Source organism: Microcebus murinus, chromosome 8, assembly GCF_040939455.1.
Source record: "Microcebus murinus isolate Inina chromosome 8, M.murinus_Inina_mat1.0, whole genome shotgun sequence".
Taxonomy (NCBI): domain Eukaryota; kingdom Metazoa; phylum Chordata; class Mammalia; order Primates; family Cheirogaleidae; genus Microcebus; species Microcebus murinus.
In genome coordinates this window covers 22,972,577-22,998,354 of record NC_134111.1, presented here as the reverse complement: position 1 = coordinate 22,998,354, position 25,778 = coordinate 22,972,577, and the positions used below count along the sequence as shown (strand labels likewise).

Here is a 25,778-nt window from a genome sequence, read left to right as displayed (position 1 = left end):
TTCCATTGGGAATATAAATCATAAATTATAATTATGTTAATATTGGTATGCCATATGCAATCTTTAAATTTAACATTTGTAATATTGCTTATCATCTGAGTTAAACTAATTCATATGCAGATTATATTATATTTCTCAAGAAACCTGGAATTATTATTATTAATTTTTTTTCCTTTGAGAAGTTTAATTTTCCTTGGTAAAAAGAAAAAAGGTAAAGAAGGAAGGAAGAAAAAGAAAGACTTGAGGCAGTGAAAGAAAATCATATAAAATAGAAAGGAAAAAACATAAATTAGGATAGGAAGTAAATTTAAGGGGAAAATAAAGGTTAAAACACAAGAGGCTAGATCTGTGGTAAAGTGTGACAAAAACAGGAAGTGTTGTTCCACCCTGTGATAAGAAATGAGAAACCGGAAATGGGGTAACCCAGGCCTGTCTAATTCCAAAAGCCACACATGCTATTTGTGTCATCCATCCCAGCACTTAAATTTCACGCAATCATTTAAATTAATTGACAGAATTAAATTACATTTAATTATATATTTATTGTTTTTATATAAAACTGATTTCCATATTAAAGTACCCCCCAGGACAAGAAATGAATGGCACACAATTTATATCATTGAATGAATAAAATTTATATATGCCCAAGTTACTAGAATGTAATCAAGCTAATTTTATAAGTGGAAGAATTAATGAATGAAAGAATGAAAGAAACATGAAACAAAATTTTAAGAAAATCATTTACTCTGGTTTTTATATCTAAAATTTTTAACATAATATATTAACATTCCTTTGAATGAGCAATGACCGGTAATCACCTAAAAGCATGTTCTTATGAATGGTGCTATACATTCTTCACAGAATAGCGCATGCACGTGTATATTACACTTCTAGAAATGAATGTGTATTTGTATGTGTTCAACTGTGCTCCTTCATGCCTTCATGCATCCATTTATTCATTTTGTCAAACAGCAAACAAACATATTGAACAACCAAATTTATCTATTGACTATGTATCAGATATTGTTCAAGAAACGAGGGAATAAAAAGATGAATACTACATCATCTCTATCTTTTAGTAAATTATAGTTTAGCATAGTCATAGGCAAATGCATATTTAAATATTTATAAATGTATGTTATAAGTAGAGACATATAAAAGTAGAATATATCATGTTTTTGGATGCTGATCAAATATATAAAGACATTTATAATTGACATTAGTAGCAGTATTCTCTGTTATGTAAAATACTACAGTAGTATTTTATAGCATTTTAGATTTATTGAAGATATTTGTCTCTACTTCCTGAACCAATATTTAGAGCATTGCTTGCTTAAACTTTTTCACCTCAAGTCTAGGAAAGATAATCAAACACTAGGATTAGGAAAGTTATGTGTGTGATAGCTGTCTTTTGTCACAAGCTTTCAGATGTTTCTGTCTGCAACATATTAACATAAATATTAAACAAATCTGGTGAGACTTTTATAACTAATTAACATTAATGCTGGATAGACAAATTTGTTAATTCATACTGAAGCTTGATTTTAACAAATCTTTCTCATTTTATCTGTCCTTTTTTTTTGATTGCTTGTTTTGCTTTTAACAATTATAATTTTAAAAAAATTTTTGGAAGTGCATGTCCTAGATTTTGAGGAAGGCTGAATGCTAGTAATTGGGTAGTTGAAGCTGATACTAATGCAAGTTCCCTTTATCAATTACAAATTGTTTGGTTCTGTAACACTTTGGTGTTATTATACTTTTTGACTGATATGCAAGGATAATTAAGAAAACTTGCAAATCAGAACAAGGGCTATGCTGAGAAACCAGAAAGCAGATAGCCATTTGTGTATCTAATCCATTTCCCAATGATTCACTCTATAAATTAAACAAATGTTAGCATCAGTATTTCAATACGTGAATACTGCACCTAAAAATAAATTGAATATTATTTTTAGACATTTAGAGTTAGATACTGCACTAATAAAGGCATCCACATATTCAAAACCTTCTAATAATACCTCTTGATGACCTACCATTGCCCCAAATTTGTATAGGATGAGTATATCTTGAACAGATATTTCAATTAGATATGCCAGGCATTCCCATCACATTTTCAGGTCTCATTACTCTGCACCTCAAAAACCCTAAGAATTCAGAAGGACCTTCATTGAGATTTTACAGAAAATTTCTTTATTGTTTATTCTTACTCCAGGCTAAAACATAAAATATTCAGGAAGCAAGCTAGGTGCTTTGTCTGTTTGGGATTAAGCATTGAGATTTCCCCCCATGGCTTTATATATTTTTAAACCAATTTTGAAATTGGCTTTCATCTTGAAAGCGTCTGCTGGTATTGCATACATTCAAATTTTCTTCCTACCTTTATCTATGGAATTGTAACCTCTGTTTCTAATGTAATAGCCTTCTTTTATGCCTTCAATTACATCTACCATAATACTTAACACTAATTTTGTGATTATTTCTTTTCCTTTTCAGTCGATATGTGTAACATATTCAGTTAAGTAGAAATATTCTACTCACTCTAAAAATTATCTATGCCTTTCTGATCAGCTTTCAGTAAAATTTCCTGGAGAATATCTAGATGGTAAAGTGTTCTATTCCTAGACATCTCATATTTTTTACATTTATTCAGCCATCATTTAACACTTCAATGGCCGTTTCCACTCAAGCAAGATTGCACAGAATTTCATTTGTAAACATTTCTAACTTAAAGCACCCAAACTTAACAATCTTCTTTTTCTGTATAAGTTATTGGTAAAATAGATTTCAAATTTTCTATTTATCTTTAATTCTTAAAATACATAACTTTAAATAATCCATTTTATTAGTTTTATTTCTTTCATGGTTACCTCTTCAATTGAAACATCTCATTAATTTTTACCCTGTCTAAAACTACATTTTGGTTCAATAAACACTTTATTGAGCATGTTATAATTATTATTTTTTACTCTATCACATTAACACCTCTCAGAAATCAAGAACTCTTTCTGATCAAATTTTCTTAATTTGGTAAGATTAATGAGGTAAGATTATTAGGTAAGATTAATGAAGTAAGATTAATTTTGACTTAAATATTATCAGTACTAGTTAACCTAGCTTTAATGTAATATTTCAAAATTGGGCAATATAATGTATTATTATGCAGTGGAATCAAGTATACTTATTAAAACAGATATAAATTTAAGATTATAATTTAGGCTATTTGAAGAAAACAATACAGGGTAATAACTAGCTATTGTCAGGTAAGAAGTTACAGTCAAATTTTGATGAGGAGAATATTGAATATACAGAAATTATAGTACTAAATAGATTATAAGAAAAAATACCAAATGAGTTAAACATGGAGTAAATTATTGTGGAAATTCAAAATTATATTAACTGAGTCATAATAAGGGTTATACTTATTGTTTTTACATTTTTGATGAATTTATGAGTGATGTATCTTAGATGTGAAGTTGATATCAAGAAGGACATTAATAAATTCCTCACTGTCACTATGAGAAACAGATTATTAGGCATTGCTGACCACCCATCTGAGTCAATGTGGTAATACTTACAATTTTACAACTCAAAAAATGCATTTTTTTGCACATTTAAATATTTTGACTTTTTGTTTTTTTAATTCCAGAGTATTAAGGGTGTACAAATGTTTTTGTTATATGAATCACTTTTGTAATGCTTGAGTCACAGCTATAAGTGTGCCCATCACCCAAAAAGAGTACCTGCTTGAATGACTGGATTAGCTTGAAAGCCTTGTATTCAAGCTCTTGAGATTTTTTTTTCCTCTTGGTTTAGTCTGTTTTTAAGGCTTTCTGCTGTGTTTTGAAATCACCTAAATGACTCTTTCAATTCAAGTTTTGTTATATCCTTTCTTAGGTTGTCTACTGCTATAGAAACTTTTTCCTTGATTTCCTAAGGTATTTTTGGCATCTTTTCGTTGGTTTTCAACTTTCTCTTCAATTCCATTCATCTTATTTGCCACCTATATTCTGAATTCCATTTAGGTTAATTTCACCACTTTCCTTGTGAATGTAGTCCACTGTTGAACTCCACTATGCACTATGATCCCATGGGGGTGTTGAACTATTTTGTTTCTTCACGTAACCAGGGTTCTTTTGTTAGTTTCTCCTCATCTGGCTCCTCTTCTCTCAGCTCTGGGTAAATAGGATTGCAAGGTATGTTTTCTCTTTGCAGGGAACCTTCCTGTTTAGTGATGAGAAGGGAGAATTGCTAGATGGAGCTTTTCTGTCCTACTCTAAGATGTTGACCCATCAGGGGAGTCGTGGATGCACTGAAAGCCTTTATAACAGCTGTTCCATTTTGACCCATTCCCCTGTGATTTCCTTAGTTCAAGCCAGTGCTAGATAATCTTTGTGTGGATTAGAGGGTTATTCCCCAGCTCGTTGTCACAGGGCGTGGCACAAGGGAGCATCTGTTCTGAATATTTTGACTTTGTAATTAAAAGCCTGGTACTCTTCTGGACATGAAAAAGTAAGGAAAATTTTTTTTCCTACTTCTGCATTTAATTAAAGGGATCACAGAATTGTCATCTAAAACAATGATAAAATAATAATAACTTCACATTCTATTTCTGCCATTTATTAGTTGTGTTTCTTCAGGCAAATTATTTGAACATGGACGTCCTCATTTCATACATTGAATAATTTTTATTCATATGGTTATGATAGAATTTGAATACAAGTATAGTTTTTATGGATCTATCACAAAGTTTTGCAAATTTTAATTGAACATTATACAAAATTTCAGATGAAGGTTGGGGCAGGAAACTTTTGAAGTATGTTATAAAAATTAAAGATCCTTATGTATACATGAAGTAATTTTATCTAAGAATATAGGGAAGCTATAATAGATTGAAAAAAAACAGTTTTAAGGAAAAATCAAGCAAAACGGGTGAATAAATATCTGAGTATGTGTCCCAAAATGCAATAAAATTTTTTGCATTTTGTAGTGCTACTGTCAGCAAGGAGAGGGGACATAGAAGGTGCTGGAGGCTACATAAAGTGTAGAGCTTTCAAGTGAGGATTATTATGTAAATATAGTCGTATTCTCAATATCAAAAAAGTGAACTTTGAAGAATTAATCAAAAATGCATTTTGCATGTAATTTTTACTTTTTCTAATTTTCTTCACTAAATTAAAATACTTTTGCATAAATCTGATGCATAACATGTAATCACATTTTTCTTTATTATTGAATGAGATTTTAGGACCACTGAGACATGCAAGACACCATGCACAATTTTTCCAAGGCTTCTTTAATGCCGTTGTGCCATTATTTTTTCTGTATGGTGAAAGAAAAGGTTATATTAAAAGATTTTTCCTGCTGAATGCCTCCATCATCATGTTTAATAAGGGCAGCCTTGCACATATATATAAGAGGAGAAATCCAATTTCGAGTTGCTTTAAGGTTCACCTTTGAATTTCACTGTGGTCGGAAGAGTCCATGACCTTTAAATTTGATGAAAAGTGGGAGCAGCTATTAATCTCATTATTTTATTTTGAAGTCCTCCCAAAGTGAGTGACTTTAGACCACATTTCTGCAAAATGACAGTAGTTCATATAAATTGATCATTGTTACGGTAAAAGAAAATACCTAAAATTTGTAATATACCTTCAGTATTTTATATCTGATTTTAATTCTCTATGTAACAATCACTCTACTACTTCTGAACTGCTATCATTATTTTGGACAATTTAATCATATATCTTATACCAATACTATTAAATGTAATAGCTTCCGTTGTACAGATTATATTTTTCCCTTTATAAATGTAGAACTTATTATGATATCTCAAAAGTGTTTATTGTGCTTCCTAGAAATATCTGTATACTTTGTAGAAATATCTGCATACCTTTTTACAAGAATATTCCCCTATGCTACAGAAAATGATAATTGAAATAAAAATATTGTAGCTGCACAATAATTGCACAAACTGTTAAGGGATAGGATGAATTTACTAACCATGTGTTTCATATAGCAACATTCAGATAAGAAGTAATTACAAAAAATAAATAAATAAACTCATGGACTATGTAAATAACTTCCACCTAGGTTATTTAATCTTTTGAGTAATCATTCTTGGCCTATAAGAATAAATAATGAGTAAATAACATTTGGCATAAAAACAAAGTCTGTGGGAATATAATAATAATTTATATCAAATACTTTTTGAAGTGTGGTATGTGGATTAATCACATTCACTTTGTTAAAATGTAGATTCCTGGCTATAACCCCAAACCAGCAAAAAAATGATATGGTTTAGACCATTTTGTATATACAGCTATTATGGAAATGGAATAATTAGACTAAGAAAACAATGTAGTAGCAAATAATCTTTCCTATCAATATCAATGGCCTAAGAAAGAAGGAAAGATGTCAAAGAATGCTAAATCAGTAACCCTTTACTGGACAGCTATGGACTGAAGGAAACTGCTAAGAGCAGTATCTTCATTTGATGATATAAAGAAAGAAGAATGAATGATTACTTCACTAAATAAATAGTAATCTATCTATTAATATTTATCTATCCATCCCTGATACAACAGTACTCAGTTAAAATTCATGAAAGTATATAAATAGTTAAATAATACACAATAGTATAGTGATCGGCGCATAAGATGAAGTTTATTTTCATTACCCCAAGGTTAAGGGAATTGGAAAACAGCTGTAGAGTAATTTCTAAATGAATGATGCCCAGGGGTTTGTGATGGTGAGAAAAATAAAATGGTTGGGTGGGCCATGGAGGACTAACTTGAAAATTGTCAGGTCAGGTGCTGTGGCTCATGCCTATAATCCTAGCATTCTGGGAGGCTGAGGCTAGAGGATTGCTTGATCTCAGGAGTTCGAGACCAGCCTGAGCAACAGCCAGACCTAGTCTCTACTAAAAATAGAAAAAACTACTTGGGCATGATGGCATGCACTTGTAGTCCCAGATATTGGGGAGGCTGAGGAGGAAGATCACTTGAGCCCAGGAGTTTGAGGTTGCTGTGAGCTAGGCTGATGCCATGGCACTCTAGCACAGGCAACAGAGTGAGACTCTGTCTCAAAAAACAAAAACAAAAAAAAGAGATAATTATCCCTTAATGAATAAGAGGGAAGAGTGGATTGCAAAAGTACAGATTACAGATGACCAGAGCATGGACTATGGATTTTGCATAAGGAATGATGAAAGAAAGGCAGATAGATGCCAGAGAAACTATAATCTGCATGGCTATACAAATAACTCAGTGGCCAATTGGACAGGAAATTTTGATGATCTGCACACATTCCTACTCTTAAATGTTCTGCCATTAATGGCTTTGATCATTATAATCTACTCAGAGTATGAAGATTTATGAATTTCTATAAAGATGATAAAAATACTTGATCTTAAATCAACCATTGGAAGAACTTATGGAGCAGCAAATGCCTTAAGTTGTAATTTTGTAAGGTAGGCAATAAGAATAACAATTTCTATTTGATTTAATAGAAAGGAGATTTTTTAAGATTAAGACAGATGCAGAACAGTGGAACATATTTTATCTTTGGCCATAAAACAGTATTTTATAAGGAGTACAGGGAGAATTGCAAGGTGATCATCAGCTGATTAAGATGTATAACTGTTAAAATTAATTATTTCTCCAGTACAGTCTTTGAGAGGTTTTTCCAGTAGGTAATAAGTAAAATATTTCATAAAGATTAGGAATTTAAATGTGCTCCTACAATTTAAAATAGAAGAGGATTATGACCACAAGCAAGTGACTTCTTTTATCTATCATAAATACTGGGTTCCAAGCCATGGATAAATTAGGAAATTATACCATGCTATTAACAAATGCCACCTATCCTGCTTAAACAATTTCAGAGTTTGTAATAAGAATCACACTATCCTTATCCTCTTTGTTTAAAAATATCTCTCTGTCTGGAGTTCTAAAGGCATATTTTTCATAACTTTCTATATTATTTAATATACATAATGTTCATGTCAGAACAAAACAGTGTTAATTTGCATTTAATCCTTCAATTCCTGAGCAATTCAATTTTCCGACTTCAAAGAATTTCAGTGTAATGATGAGCCCTGGAGGTTCATATCTCTGCTAACACAGCAGAATATACCTTGAGTCATTCCTCTTATTTAAGATGAATCATGATTTGGTATTTTTTTTTTCTTTAAATAAGGTAATGACCTCATTTACTCAGAAGAGCAAATTTTGACATTTTAGTCAATAATTCAATATAATTGCACATATGTAGCCTTGTACACATCGGTTTTATAATGAAATTACTGAGCAGTCTGTATTAGTTTTTCACTAAAGCATAGAAAATATTCTCAGTGGTCAATTAGGAAGATTTGACAGATGTAAAGCTACATAAGACAAAAAGAATTTTGCAATCATTAGAATTCACTCCAAGGACATGTTTGCAAAATGTTCCTAAATATCTTATTTTGAATTATCTGTGGACTATGTCAACAATTATAATCTGTGAAGAATTGGAACAATTTTCTAGATCATTCATCTGCAAAAGCCACAAATGACAAAGAGAAAATTATTTTAAAAAAAAATCACTTATTTTATTGGTTGTTTACTTTTTCTAATTATTTAAAAATATTCTCATTCCATCACCTCACTTCAGTAACACAGACAGTCATAAACCTGGACTTAAAATGTATCTATACATTTTAATGACTTACTTGTAGGATCGTTTATAATAAATTTGATATATAGAAAACTGTATTATATAATACGCAAGCTTTTACTAAGTTAACTGAACAAAGAGTTGGGCTGATGCATGAGTGATGACCTGAATCATAACATAAATAATTATATTAATTTTCATTTAAATCATGCTCCATATTCATAGTTTGAATTTATCATTATTAATTAAATAACTGTATTCTTAAATAGTAAAATTGTCAATTATGCTTAAGTTAATATATGCTTTTTGAAAGAAATTTTTATGTTCATGATTTGACTTTATCAGTAATGATGATGTTACGAGAATTTGCCCATGTTTTTGGACAGCCAATACTATCTTTACAAATATTATAGATAATTCACGTGGCATCATAGAAATCTAGTTCAGAAAACAGCTCCAGCTATCAGAATTGGCTATGACAGAATTGGCACAGACTTTGAAATTGCAGTTATTTACCTTGGCCCACCATGCCCAGACAGATACACTCAAAATGGTTCTGGAAGCTATTCTTTATTGTGTACAACTATTCTTGATATGGTGGCATTTGACAATCATTTTAAATAAGAACTGAAGCCAATTAAATTGTTTCTCTGTGGATTTCCTCTGACAGATGCACAGAGGCATCTTGTGTTAGCCAGCGGATATTGTTTAAACACAGCTAAAACTATTCCAGCATTGATTTTGATGCAACCAGTTAATTATATACTTGTGATTTATGTTCAAAGAATGGATTTGAATAATATCTATTATTCTTATCATTTCTATCTCTCATCACAGTGTCATGGTACCTATTTGGGGAAAACAATTTTTCCCAATAAAAACTTGGGCACATTCTGTTGACTTCATTGTAATAGAAGGATGATTTAAAATGGGAAAGCACTATATTTTCTTATCTCTGATTAAGAGAGTAAAAATTCTGCAGCTTGAACTATGACACAGATGAACATTTTCTGTTTTGGGAGTTTGTTCCACTTTGGACTTAGAACAACCCACAAAACAAATCACAGAAACTTAATGAAGAAGGATTTGCTTTCTATGCAAACTCAATTTTTGTAAGTGGCTACTTATAATTTTTAGTAATTCTGAAATTGGTTTCTATTTCTGAATCAATAGTTCAATATTTCTATAAAATGTGCTAATTTTAACACAGAATAAGGAAAAATTACTATCAACCTAAATTTTAACTGTATTTGAACAAGTGAAGTCCAATTGAAGTTACTCTCAGCATACAGACAATACGCAGGAAATTAGCAGAAATCTCTACCTACAATTCATGAATCTGTGTGACTGGCTCTTACAACATTTCATTTGGTTGAAGTTACAGCTTTGCAGACTTATGGGTTTTATTATTCACATCTTTTTTGTTGTTTGGATCTTTTTAGATGCTCTACCAACTGGTCAGGCACACAGTGTGAGAGGCCAGCCCCAAAGAGCAGCAAGTCTGATCATATCAGCACAAGTAAGTTCTTCACATTTATATTTTGGTTGGTCCACATAGTACAGAAATATTTTAGGGAGTTGAGTCTTGGAAAAATGTTCTTCATGGAATTTTGCAAGAGATCCACTGCAATCCAGGTGTTCTTAAAAGATGAAGCATTGACTTTTCATCTATAAGAAGAGAATGACAAGAACCAGTGTCCTTTTAGGTAGTGTCCTTTTAGGTAGTAAGAGTTCATCTCAAATTTGGGCAATTTTTAGAATGCACATCTGCCAACCTAGCATAAGCTCTTCTTAGGAAATATCCGTCAGCTGCAAAGGCTGCAAATATCACAATGGTTGTGAGAATGCTCTAGGAAGAGAAATAATTCTGTGATGTTTTTTCCATGTTTTAATTAGAACAAAGTATATTGTTTTGAAATGCATTTCAATGTGCTGTTGAACAAACAGACTTCATCTATTAGTCTTAAAGAGAAGTAAATTAACAAGCAATTCTTTATAAGAATCAAAATTGACTTATTGTTTTGTCTTTAAAGTACTGGTTTTGAAGTGTATGAAAATATAGATCAACATTTTTTCAAGTCTTTTTTGTGCATCTATAGACTTTTTGTGTGTTTATATTTTCTGACAACTTTAAATGGTGTTATAAAGATTTTCAAACTAAAACTATGAAATAAAATTTTCCAATTCACACATATTTTCTTTAATTTGACCATGAGTGGAGAACTTTTGAAAAATGTGTAATGTTTATTGAGTGGGTGAATACATTCTTGAAGAGGAAAAATAATATCTTTGACTGACAAATGCTTACATTAGCAATTTTTCCCTAGTCCTTAACTGCTGGTGAGAAAGATTTCATGAAAACAAACAAAAGCATACTACTTTTGAGTTTGTAAAAAGGAAAGACACTATTCTAATCTGAAGTGTACGATTTTTGTACCCTAGAAGCAGGATCCCAATGTTTGCTTATCTACCTGTTTGTAATCCCTGCCTCCAAATACTTTCATATCATTGCTTAAAGTTCTTCAAGCAACATTGTCTAAATTTCCACCATTTAGAGATTAATTTGGCTTAATAAGCATGAATATCTTTGGAAAAAATAGCAAATAGATCTAGAATAAGTAATCCAGGCTTGAGTATTTGAATTTGGAGAGGTGAAGTGAGTGATTCTCAGTTACAGAACATTTTGAGTTTAGCTTAGAATTTGTGTGCTGTCCTTAGATTAGAGAAGAGAGGAGGCCTCAGAGAAGGTATGGACATGTAACTATAGGGAAAAAACACTGGGATTTGGGGAATTAGTTCATAAGAGGTTAGAGGTGGCTAAATATACTTTGCCTAATTTTATATGCAAAAGAAGAAGAAAAGAAAAAATAATTCTTTCTCTCTCTTCCCAGGATCTAGGATTCAAACTAATATTACTCTTACTAATTCTAGAGGCATACTAATTTATATACGAGTTTATAAACTTTTCACAAAACTCAATCATTAAAAGCAATTTTTGAAATGTAAAATACATTTGTGGTTACTAACCTATAGGACATGCTGAATTATAAGAAATTGGGAATTGCAAAGAGAAGGTGTTTTAGCCTTCTTTTATGATAATTTCTCAATTATTGAATATAAATAAGATACACAGCCTTTAGAGAATAAAAAACAATTTTAAATATTTATAAAACTCTCTGAAAAGAAAAAAAAACAGAGTAGGAATATGTGTTGAATTTTGAAACTTTATAAAAGGTCCATCCACAAGGGAAAAAGTTTGGTATTTGAAAAATCATTTGAGCAAGAATACTCCAGTTGTTTTTGTTAGAGAGTCAAGTCTCCAACTATTTGCATGGGTAACAAACTCCTTTAAAAGAAAATGCCTCTAAAACACATGCAACTGTTTTAAAGCAGAGAATATCAAATAGGGAGAAGAGTTACAAGTAATTGTAACCCTTTTCCCAAAGATTCTGAGTCTCTTCCTCTCATCACTGATTCAAAGTCATTAAATTTAATGAAAGTATCAATGCACGTTGAAAGGGCTATTAGCTATGTAAATGTCAAATTATCACAGAACTTGAGCAAAGTTGACCAAATAATGATTCTATTAGAAGGTCCTTATTATCAGACACTTATGCTTAGAGCAACTTGCTTCACTAACTCTGAAAAGACACACAAAGTATTTAAACTAATCCTTTCTAATATAGGAGGGTACTTGTATTCTCTTGGATAAAATCCAGAGGTATTGAATGATTGTCATATGTTTCCCAAATTTTAGCAGAGGTCATCTGTTCAATAAGAAATTTAATACTTTAGGAATGTGCTTTTAAATTTGCATTTCCACTTAAGTTGAAGTAGTCTGTTATCATTGGACCTTGGCACAGTCCAGAATTCACTGCCTGTGTCAGTCTAACTACCATAAATTTGCATGGAGATCCACCTTTCCGATTCATGCACAGCTTTCTTAATTATCTTTGAGTAGTGGTAGTGATGTTTACTGCACCCTGAATTCTAAAGTATCCAAAAAAAGCCTGTGGAATTAGGCCGATCTGTTACCCTAGGACTTTGTGTTTTAAGTTCCACTTCAAGAAGCTAATGTGACTCTTATGAAGATATTTTGAAGAACTTTAAACTCAGGATGATAAAATATTTATTACATGTTTCCTATTTTAAATTTATATAAAGTGTTAAGGGTGTGAATACTGAATGTTCAATTTGTGCTATTTGTTGTTTCTACTGAAATTAAGGAAGATAAAAATATACTCAGCATTTGTGAGGCCATGATGTAGAAATTCTGTATTTTCCTGTAGTGACAACAGATATCAGCTATCTGTTAGGGGGGTCATTGTGTCTTCTGTTTTCCTACTTTATCCTTATCTCTTTTGTACTATCTATCATGTTTCAATACAGAAAAAAAAAACTGATTATATGATACCAGAGACCATAAATTTGCAAATATAGAGATACAACTAAATAATGCCACAAAATAATGTCTTCATCAAAACTGCTATTTGTATGACTAAAAATAGGCATAATGCCATTGATACTACTATGTGGTGGCTATTAACAATGATACCCATCTTATAGATGATAAACTGAGACAAAGGCAAGTAATTTGTCAATGAATACATTGCTAGTAAATAGTAGAACCGAGACTTGAACAGAGGTAGGCTGGCTCCAAAGTCTACTATCTCAACTGCTGTGTTGCAGGCACTACCTCTCCCATGGAGAGTGGCTATTCATCATAACAATTTAATAAGACAGTTCTTTCTTCTGATGGAAAAGTGTTGCATAATGAGGCTTCAGAAACATGTTGCAAAGAAAGACTTGCTCTATTTTTGTGTGAGAAAATTGTTGAGATAGCCTTTCCTACCCTCCATAAGTACAGAGTATACTTTTATCACTTCAAAACAATCCATCGGTAATGTATTGTTAAAAAAATCACCTGTAATATATGTCATTATATATTACAATATGATATTTACTGCTATATATGCTATTAGGAAAAATGCTTATTTTGAAAAATACCTATTTTATAATTTTAAAAATATCTGTGATTGCCAGTTTCCATCAATGTAAACTATTTTACAGAAAAAAATCCTGCAAACCTGCCACCCTGCATTATTTAGCTGCAGCACTAAGCATTATTGCAGTTACCTTGATTGGTTACATAAACATATCAGAAATCTAGATTTTTAAACAGAGTGCCATAATATATGGAATTGCAACTGCCATCTGTGATGGGAAAAAAAAAGAAATCCTTTGTTTTCTAGCATGCATAATTAACAGCTTTCTCCCTTAAAAGAATGACAGACTATAGAACAAGTGCAATCTATTTTTTAAAATAATTTATAATTGCACTGAGGGGAAAGAAATCTTATATACCTAAAAGCCAGTGTTGGTAGATATTATACACCTACCAATTTTACACACATTCTAGCAAAAAACAATGAAGTAAGGATATTTATAAAGTCGTGATCAATCAGTTGAAGTCATAGTTTATGAAGAAACCAAGCTGTTGCTGGGTAATTAAATCTTGTGAACAAATGTTAATTACCATCCAAGATGCCAGATTCTCTACTTTCATTAATTACTAATAAATTACACATTCATATAAAGTTCACTTTCCCAAAAACAAGGAGGTAATGTAATATCAAACTCACTAAGTTGTGTAATCTCAGCAGCTAGGTGAAAAAGTAAAATGAGTTTTACATTTAAAAAGTGGCTAAAAAAGGTGAGCCATATTTTTTCTTGGATATAAGAGATGGTTATATGGTTATTTCACATAAATTATTTCTTAAAGTTACAAAGTGACAGATTATTTTATACACAATATTTCTTTTATGAAGACTGGTAATTTGGTAAGAGATCTCCAATATGGACTATCTCACCCAGATATCCTCTGGCTATAAAACTAGTAAAAGGGAACTATATTTCTATAATAAAGTTCCTAAGTGCCTGCTTATTGCGCATATATTACCATTAATTTCTATCCCAGTTTACTTTTACATGCACATATATTTGCAGGAAAATAAATCATATGATTTAATAATCCTTAATATTCTGTTCCTAAATCATTAAATATCCCCACATTAAATTTTAATTAATTTTTGGGTTGTTTTGTTTCTTAGGTTAACCAATGATTAAGCTAACTTCAATGAATCAACCAGATGTTCACTCCAAGTAGAAAATAGCCTTTGTTTCATGGGCCCTAGATATTTGTCTGTTAGAAAAGTTAACATTAGCCAGTTAATACTCTCCTGTTAACAGGCAACTCTTGCTTTCAGTTTTCATCCAGCCGTATATAACATATAATCCTAGATGTATTTTCCTGTGGGTCAAATTATCAGCAAAGGAGTATTGTTGCCTACTAATTCCTAGCTAAAAATTTGATCACCTTCGTTGCCAATCTAGGAATGGAAGGCAAAGGTTCTCCTCAATTTTTCTTTTCCCTGATGGTAAGATGCATACAAACTAAGACCAAGTTTCACTGACCACTTTTGAAGATCTATCAGTGATAGAAGCTAAGACTATTCTCATATGTATGAAAGAAGGGGAAAATTGACATTTACAACATAAACCAAATCCCCAAAATGTTTTGCTGAAACTGTTCTGAAACTGAACTTGAGAGAGAGAATCCTCTTTGCCCTCTAATTTTGCTGGCTACAGCTAAGAGTCCTGCACGGTAGTTCTTCTTTTTTCCTGTTTTATTGATAAAGAGCACGAGGTTCAAAGTATTTAAATAACATATTCAAGAACTCCTTTCAAGTACGTTGTGAAACCAATATTTAGGCCAGTGTCTGTCCAAATCAACAATGATGCCCCTTTTGTTTTGCCAGGCTGTCATCTAACTTGCCACATGTACTCATGACCAGAAAGTATTTATAGCTAAAGGAACAAAACTAAGGGTAGGAATGTCACCAGTGCAACTGTGTAAATGTGTATTCAGCCATAGTTGATTCACAGGTAGTTACCAGCGTGTACTTGCATTACGGGAAGTAATGTGTGTGGCGAGACTCAGTATTCAGATTGACAAAGAAGTTGGATCTCAAATCTCAAGGTATTTAAATGTAACATGTAAATGAAAGCTGTCTAAAGAAACATTTCCAACAGATCAAGTATTTTATGGGAGAATGATTTTTCAGTAACATGGTTATGAACCAGGAATATAAATATCCTGGCTAAGCTACATTTTGTTTATGTCAATGGTCAAGTGATTTGGTGAAATAAAGTGTTTAGTTATATTAATCTTTATTTTATTTATTTCTTCATCTATTCATTGATTTATTTTCTAGGAAGCATTGCCATCATTGTGCCTCTTATCCTCTTGGTGACTTTGATAACCACCTTGGTAATTGGTTTAGTGCTTTGTAAAAGAAAAAGAAGGTAAGATGCAATGTTCTAGATTAACTGTGAATAAATCACACAAATAGTTGCATAAACAGAGATTTTTTAAATTTATTAAAACATGATTTAGTTATTTCAACTACAAATGCTATATTTTTCAAATCATTTTATCCCTCTATTTTATTTTAAGTGATTATAACATAGATAGCTCTCCTCCTCCCATATTATATTGATGGAATGGTTCCATTTATATATTCCAGCAAAACCAGCGAGGAGTCATATTGTTTAAAAATTCAATAAAATTTTACATTTGCACTAGTCTTTCCTTGAAACAACAAGGGTCTCTCTGGAGGGCATTTTATTATATTAATGTGTATAATTATTAACGTCAGTACAATGATACTTAATAAATACATGTATGCCACAATTTGCATTTCATTCACAAATTATTTTTATCTCACTAGAAGTATTGTTTTGGTTTATAAGAAAATACACTTGAAAAAATCCAGAAGGAGTGGATTGTCCATGGGGTTATTAGTAAGCAACTAAGAATTTGGGAGTCAGTTTTTGAATTATGTAAACCAGTATTCTAACTATTTGACTCAGGGATAGAAAACAATTTATTTCAAAGTTTCTTTATCCTTTTATTATTTAGGATAGTTTTCAAAAAGAGAGGAAGAATAGAATTTAAAAATATAATTGGCAAATATTCAATTTCGACTAATATAATATTAGTTATTTAGGAGGAATTTATTTCCACTATATTTTTATTATTAAGTCAGTATAATTGGGAAAATGACTTATCAAAGTAATACTTTTTTGCAAATGTCATTTAACTCATTTCAAATGCATTTTATTTATAAATTTTCCATCATTCATGTTAAAATAAGTCTGTAAATCTATACATATGATAGTTGCAGATATCTTGATTGTAATTTTTATGCAACTCAAACTCATGTTAATATTCACATATTTTAGGACAAAAACAATTAGAAGACAACCTATTATCAATGGAGGAATAAACGTAGAAATTGGCAATCCATCTTATAACATGTATGAGGTGGATCATGATCACAACGATGGAGGCCTTTTAGACCCTGGCTTTATGATAGATCCAACAAAGGTAATATGTCTTAAAATGATGGATAGTGAGTATTAACATTCCTGAACCATATCTCTATTATATGGTTCTGAACTTCATCATGCTTTTCTTTTATCTGAAGTTATAATGAAGGAGCTTAGGATGTATTGAATGATATAGCCTCTTCCAATGAAAAAGTACAATCATGGACTTCATCTGAAGCATGCAAGCTAATATAACATGCTTTAGAAAACACATTGATTTATTCACTTAGCTTATAAATATGTATTATTTATTTTTATTTCTCTATGAATATTATTGGAAAAATGACTCATTAACTAACCTATGTTCAGCCAAAAAAACTAAAAAGCCATTTAAAAATTGTTTTAATATCGATACCAAACACTAAAATGTTTAGGTCTCCTCCAGTGGGTAGGTGAGTAGATAAATACATAGATAGATAAACATCTATTATAAAGCAAAGCTACTGACTTTCAAGAGAGGAAAATATACAGAGAGAAGATTAATACATGCACAGTCTCTAGCACTATGCCTGGCATCTAGTTCAATAAGGCATTTCCTTTTCTACTCTTTTCCTTACAGTGTTATTGGATAATTATGTGTTAATCGTTCTATGGGGTTTTGGTTTGGTAGGAAATGGATACTTACAGCATAGTTTTTGTTTTCATTGTTTTGGATAGTGCATTCTTCTTTTAAAACTTTATTTACTTTAATTTTGTTTTTAATTGACACATAAATGTGCAATCAGTCTGTCAAAGAGGTTATCTGTATTCCCATGTTTATTGCAGCACTGTTCATAATAGCCTAGATAAGGAATCAACTTAAACATCTATCAACAAATAGATAAAGAAAATGTGGTATATATGCATGATGGTATACTATTCGGCCATAAAGAAAGAAAAAATTATTGACATTTGAAGCAGCATGGATGAACCTGGAGGATGTTATGTTAAGTGAAATAAACCAGGCACAGAAAGACAAATGCCACATGATCTCACTCATAGGTGAAATCTAAAGAAGTTGCTTTGGTATAAGTAAAGAGTAGGGTAGTGGTTTCCAGAGTGTTGGCAAGGGAAGAAAGAAGGGGGCAATAGGCAGAGATTGGTCAATGGGTGTAAAGTTACAGTTAAAGAGGAAGAATAAATTCTTGTGGGTGGCTATGGTTAACAATATTGTATTGTATATTTCAAAATAGCTAGAAGAGATGATTTTAGAGGTTCTCATCACAAAGAAATAATAAACATATGAAGTGATGAGTATGCTAAATACCCAGATTTGATTTTTATATAATGTATGCATGTATCAAAACATAACTTGATACCCCTTACATATATATAATTTATTTAAAATAACATCTTATTCAAATGTGTTGACATATTAGCATATCTAAATATACAATTTAATATAAAAATACTGGCCGATTTATTTTTTACCATAAAAGTGTAGAGGGCTTCATTGTCTAAAATATTTTTTTTCCAATAGTGGTTCATTAAGAGCCAACTAGGCTGTGTCCTTGGATTTCTTCCTTGGATTTCTTTGCTTTTGAGAAATATTTTTCTACATGCTATAATATCCTTATTGATTTGAAACATTTTATTGATACATATAGCCTAAAAATTCATAGCTTTTTGAAAATTTCTGTGAGTTCTTATTACTGTCTACTCAGGATGGTACCTTTTATGAAAAATAGACAAATGATATAAATATCCAGACAAATTAAACTTGTGAATATTCATTTCATTGAATTATCTGAATACTTTCATGATAATTTTATAGTATTTTCTCTAAATTAAAACTATCAATTTGTTATTATGAAACAGTTTTTCTTAACTTATTCATTTATCAAATATTTATTTATTTTCTGATATATTCAAGGTACTTTATCCAAAATGTATTTTTATGTATTTTTTTTCAAAGTTAGAGTTTTCATTTATTCAATTATTTATGCATTTTTTCAACAAATACTTTTTTTTCAGCATATTATGGGGGTACAAAATTTTAAGGTTTTGAATAATGCCCTTGCCCCCCTCCCCCTACAAGTCTGAACTTCAAGTGTGACCATCCCCCAGACAGTGCACATCTCACTCATTATGTATGTATATACCCTCCCCTTCCTCCCCCGACCCACCTGCCCAATACTCATTTAATGTAATTCCTATGTGTCCACTTAGGTGCTGATCAGTTAATACAAATTTGCTTGTGTTGTATATGTGGTGCTTGTTTTTTCATTCTTGGGATACTTCACTTAGTAGAATGGGTTCCAGCTCTATCCAGGAAAATACAAGATGTGCTACATCACCATTGTTTCTTAGGGCTGAATAGTACTCCATGGTATACATATACCACATTTTATTAATCCACTCGTGAATTGATGGGCACTTGAGTTGTTTCCACAGCTTTGCAATTGTGAATTGTGCTGCTATAAACATTCAAGTGCAGGTGGTTTTTTTTGTAGAGTGTCATCTGATCTTTTGGGTAGATGCAAAATGTACTGTTAAATTTTTAAATCATCAAAGTGGCCTATCTACATTCAAATGATTCTGCACTGAAGTGACAGCTGTTCTTGAAGAAATTGAATAGGATCCCATATATTTGATCTACTTCTAAATCCATGATTGGACTTTCTAAGTCTGAAATTGATGGCCAAATATTCACTTCAGTGAAAATCAATCAATATTATTGCATGGATAAATTGTGCACTATCATAGAATGTTGGAATTATTTTTCCTAATTAGGAATAATTATATTGTTATTATTACTAATACTGATTAACTCTCTTTTCAAACTGTGATTTTAGTGAAGTAAATCCTGGTAATCTTACTGTATTTTCTGTTTGAAATTAAAATATTATGTATATACCATAAACATTGTAATTTGATAATTTTTCTATAAAAATAATCTTAAATAATAGAATTCTGAAATTCTGAGCAATTTTAGGAATAAAAATGTAGTATCCATAAGTATAAAATCAACTAATGAGAACATAATTTAAATATGGTTTAAATACTTTTCATATGAAGTAAAGTTCTTACTTTTCCCTCATCATTTTTATTTCTAGTTATAGAATTAATCCAATTTTGTGCACTTAAGGAGAATAGCTTTTTATACCCCATTTAAAATTTTTTCACATTTACTTTAGAAAGATAAGACTATGCTTCATTGCCCCTCAAATATATTTTTAGTGTACTTAGCACATAATAATCAATAAATATTTATTTACAAATTTGCTGACTGACTAACCAAAATTGCATCTAATGTGACTGAGATAGTCGATTCTAGCTGGCTCCTGATGTTTGAAATGGAAATATGAATTGTTGCCTAAGAAGTAACTACAGAAAACATAGCTAGTTCTAGCAGGTTTAGACAGCAGTGAAAAACTGAGTCAGAGTGAAGCCACCTTAAGTGTCAAATGAATTTCATATGGCATTCACTGTGTTAACAATAGTTGATATATCCGTGGTTAAATCAATACAAATTGCATTACGCATGAAGAAAATTTTTGTAGAACAGTCATTTTTGTCATTTTCAGAGTGGGTAAAATTTGTAGTTCAATGCGTACCTTATAATAAAAAGGAATAAAGTGCTTAATAAGTAAAATGGATGTGAATACAGAGGTAGCTACAAAGAAATTAGTATTTACTGGTTTTTAATTCCCCAAATTAATTACAATTCTTACTTGAACTGCTTTGAATATTTTCTGAATGAGACTTTTGAAGGAGAATAAAGATGCAATATTGATTTGATTTTAGGTTTAAAATCTTTTCACGAGTCCTTTAGCCTTGTCCCTAACTTTGTGGTCATTCATTATTACGAATTGATGGTTAATATTTTTAAATATGTATATTCTTTTAATATTTTCATATTCTTAAAATATTCATCTAGTTTTTTTGGGGGGACTCACTAATAAAGACTATATTATGAATATGGGTATCCCAGATTAGCTAATTCTGCCCTTTCATCTAAGACAGTCTAAAGTTAATGCATTTGCATGGAAACTTAGTGGGCTGATTTAATTACTAATTAAACTGTTTTAGACTAGAATCCAACTTCCAAAAATATAGATACTTTTTTAATATATTAAATTTTAAATTTTACTTTTTACCTAAAGTATAGAGTGATAATGGATCTTTAATTAGAAGTAGTCAGATGTTTGAATGTCTAGAATGGGCCACTGTTAGAGCCTTTCAAAGTGGCAAAACCTTAAATGGGGGAGGCTGATGAATTTTTTACAGAGCTGTTAAGAAAGATATTATGTCCTTGGGGAGAATGAAGTTAAACAGAAATGTATGAATGTCTCTAGGTGCATAGCATGTCTATCAGTAAGTTAGATGTGATAGAAATGTCTACCTATGAACCAAGTATCCAATATTAATAATTCTGTTTTAAGTTGTTAAAGCTAACGTGAACACACTGTTTATAGCTAAAGGCTAAAGAGTATTTTTATGTTATATTATGCTTCAATATGATTTATATCAATGAAAAATGGTACCGTGATATCAGATCAGTTACTGAAATTCTCTGTTTATATACAGGCCAGGTACATAGGGGGAGGGCCCAGCGCTTTCAAGCTTCCACACACAGCGCTGCCCATCTACCTAAACTCTGATTTGAAAGGACCACTCACTGCTGGGGTGAGAGAAGAAAATTCATTACTCCATATCCATTCCATCACAGAACCCCTCACAATCAAAGACTGATTACTATATTTAGGTAGAGGCTTGTCCTTAATTAAATTTTTAATTAGCAAGAGATTTTAAAACAACATTAAAATTGGGGGCTTATACGATATGTCCTGACTATGTAGAATTACACATAAAATGTTATCATTTTAGGCAAGCTACTAAGTAGAAATATCTCCTCTACTGGATTTGAAAATGTTACAGCCCCTTAACAATGAACATGAGTGTTTGCTATTCTTAGAAAAGAATGTTCAGCCAGAAATTTAAACTGAACAATTTAAATTTATATTTGTATTTTTTAAAATATATTTTAAAATATTTTAAAATATATATATTATATATTTTTAAAACATATTTTAAAATATATTTATTTTATTCATTTCCTATTATGATGCTTTATTTAATGTACACAAATTTAATGTGCAGTTAAATAAAAATATACTATAAAATGGGTCATCATATTGAGAAATTAGAGATAGTCTAACAAAAAACATTCTTCAAAACATCTTTTAATTAAGTAACTGGTGTTTAGAGAAAGTGGCCTCTCTAAAGTTACATAGTTCATTTTAGGCAGAAGAGAAATGAAACGTGTATATCAAGATTCCTAGGGATAAGTATTCTCCCCTTTTTTCCTCTCCCATCAACTACTTCCATTCTCATTTTCTATCATGTTTGTCTCATTTGCATGGTTCAAAGATTATGTTCCCTGTTGTAACTAAGATTTAATGCTCTACTTTTGAAAAGGCAAAACAAAACAATAACAACAAAACAAAAACTAGGCAACACTTTCTTGGATTAGGCTGCAATTTGTCAATTTGTTAAATAATGAATATTGTATATGTTTTCCAACTGAAAGAGGTGACTGCTGCATACCTCAAATCTACTTCAAAATCCTGTAAGTGTGTGTGAAACTCAAGATGACTGTACCTCCCAATTCTTTGGAAGAATCCAAAAATATTTCTAATCATAAGTCCATACAGGTTTGAAGCGAAAATATTGTCTTCATTTTAAAGTCTGTTTCACTGATGTATTTCTTTATTTTTATTTTCTTGGTTTGCTTGCTGGTAACTCATATTGAGAAATTATAAGCACCAAACAATGAGATGCTTTTCTGTAAACACATCTTACTGCCACTGATAGGCTTGCAATAGCAGTACAGAGGAGGGGGAACATGTGGACTGGAAAGATGGCAATTTGGTTTAACATTTTATGCTTTTATAATAAAGTCTCAGTTAACATAACTTTCACAAAGATTTCTTCTGGCTTTTTATATATCTCCAAGCTCCCCTCAGGTTCACCAGTTACCTGGAAAACATAAAATTATGTTTTTATCTAATACCATACTAAAGTCAAACAAAGTCTATAAACATACTATTTAGTAAATTAAATGCATTGCATGTAAACATTGTTGCCATTAAAAGATAGCCATCTTAGAAAGTAACTAATTAATGTGGTCAAGTAACTAATTAATGAGATTATATTTATTTATTTTATTTCCCTTCAGCCAACAAATTACTCCAATCCGGTGTATGCAAAATTATATATGGATGGGCAACACTGTCGAAACTCCTTAGGAAGTGTTGATGAAAGGAAAGAACTACTTCCAAAGAAACTAGAAATTGGTATACGAGAGACAGTGGCATAATCAACGATACCTTTTATATACTGTATAAATGTATAAAATATAAGGATTACTTTTGTATGTTCCAAAAGTATTATACTTGTTTTGGCATCAGCATTACCTCTTTCTTTATCTTTTTCCTGGTTAATTGTTTTCTGAGTTTTTGGGTTTTGTTTTTTTGCTGATGACTATTGATTGACCATTTGTATGGTATTTTTATGAAAAAGAACTGCACTACAGTACAATTTACAACAATGCTGCTGATATGACACACCTTTGAATTTGTTAAAATTAAAAACAACATATTCCTTTGTAGCGTGAATATAAGCAATCTATTTTATATGAACTTTTTTTGGTTCTACTTAATCAACAAAGAGACCCTGCGCTTTTTCATTATATTGTCTGAAAGCTATAATACAATGTCATTTTATTTCTCTGTTTAAATTGATGGAAGAATGATGGAATGGTCAACTCTCTTCTTTGTGCCCATGAAGGTTAATTCAGACTCTGCTGAAAATATATAGCTCTCACAAGTTCAGCATCACCTGCTTTGAAATTAGCCTTAGATTACCAAGTGATAGATGAGAATTTTGAGGAAAAACTTTAAAAATATATAAAATTAATAATTTGCATGATCACAGATGACTACATTTTTCCAAAACTTAGTGGACTCTATGTGATATACTAAATGTATACACCTTGTAAGCAATAGTTATATTTAGGTGGTAGGACATAGCAAAAATATAACCCCAAGTGGAAAGACTGCACTTGCTATGGAATAAGACCATTTGTTCTCCCTCAGTCCCGAGGTAAATAGCCAGCCAGGAGCACAACAGGGCATTGGGTACTCGTGTCTTACATATTTCTTCCCAGTCGTACACATTTTGTGGAAGATTAACTCAACCCCTTACTATATTAAACACTAAAGAATACATAAGCACACAAATTGATGGCAGAATTTCAATTATATGAATTCATTCTCTTTGCTAGGTCAAAAGGAAAAGACAAAATAGCCATTTTAGTATAGAGTAATTGATAAATATTTTCAAGACACAATATGACTAATCCATTATTTACTGTATCCAAAATATATTCTTCAAAGACCTTCCAAGTTATAGAAGAACAATTATCTGCCCATAGTCAAAGGTGGAGAGTATAAATGCTGTACCAGTGCACTCTGGTACTCTGGTTTCTTTTGGTTATACAGAATCCATAGACCCCATTTGCTCTTTTGTTGTTTGTTTTCAAATTTTAGTTGAAACAAGTACGATTTATTTAAGTTGTATAAAAAAAAGGATAGCATTTTTATACAAATATCTTTAAAGGCACAAAAGATTTATTCACAAGTTTTGGAGGGCTTTTTGTTCCTCTGATAGACATGACTGACTTTTAGCTGTCATAATGTATTAACCTAACAGATGAAATATGTTTGTGGTTGCTCTTTATCCCTTTGTACAAGCATTAAAAAACTGCTGTTTTATAAGGAGATTTTTTTGTTGTACTATGTGCATGCATACTACCTATTTCTAAACTTTGCCATATTGAGGCCTTTATAAACTATTGATTTATGTAATACTAGTGCAATTTTGCTTGAACAATGTTATGCATATCATAAACTTTTTCAGGTTCTTGTTTAAGTACATTTTTTAAATTGAACAGTATTTTTCATTTTGGTTATAATAGTCATTTTGCCTATGTTTCTACAATGAAGTGTTAAATACTTTATAAAAAATTGTTGACTGACTTATTTAAATGAAATTCTACATATTTAAGTGCTTGTGTTGGGTAGTTCTTAAAAATAAGAAAATTCCTTTTTATAGTTTAAATATTCCTAGAAAACTGTTTTAGTGAACATGTTAGTTTTTATATACTTAGAACGTAGCACTCTACAGGGAAGTACTCACGTCATTGCATCATTTTTCCAGGTACAACAGAGAAGGCATTTTTCTCTTTTTGAAACAGAGACATCTCCCTTACTTCTTCCTTTTCCTTGCCTTACCATGCTTGCCTTAGACTGTATATTGCACTAGAAAGAGACATAGATTATTCACACAGTAGTATCACAACTATGTGAAACAAACCAAAGCTCTTCCTGTCCCACTTCTCAAAAACTGTACTTTATGGAAAACTCAAATTCTATTAGGTACTGTTTAGACATTATTTTGTAAGTGGAATGGTTATTGGTATACCTACTTGGAGCATCAGATAGAGATTGCAAATACAAAAAGTTCTAATTTATTTATGCTATCCTTGAGTTATATCAGGGCTACATAAATGCAACTAAAATTATTATTTAAAAGAAACAGAACCTGCAGCTTGGTGTAATCTTGATACAGTTAACATTAATATAAATATCTGGCAAATCATATATGACATACAACTGACTGACCCTTAG

The 25,778-nt window shown here is 31.1% G+C and overlaps 1 protein-coding gene across 1 annotated transcript in view; it reads left to right on the top strand.

Moving 5' to 3' along the window:
• LRP1B (LDL receptor related protein 1B) overlaps positions 1-25,155 on the top strand; it is a 1,745,675-nt gene extending 1,720,520 nt beyond the window's left edge. The window contains exons 87-91 of the mRNA XM_020288518.2: positions 10,098-10,174; positions 15,930-16,020; positions 16,960-17,104; positions 21,616-21,714; positions 23,267-25,155. Coding sequence (XP_020144107.2) covers positions 10,098-10,174; positions 15,930-16,020; positions 16,960-17,104; positions 21,616-21,714; positions 23,267-23,407 — 553 coding nt within the window. The 3' untranslated portion in view covers positions 23,408-25,155. The remainder of the gene's footprint in view (positions 1-10,097; positions 10,175-15,929; positions 16,021-16,959; positions 17,105-21,615; positions 21,715-23,266) is intronic.
• The last annotated feature ends 623 nt before the right edge of the window (positions 25,156-25,778 follow it).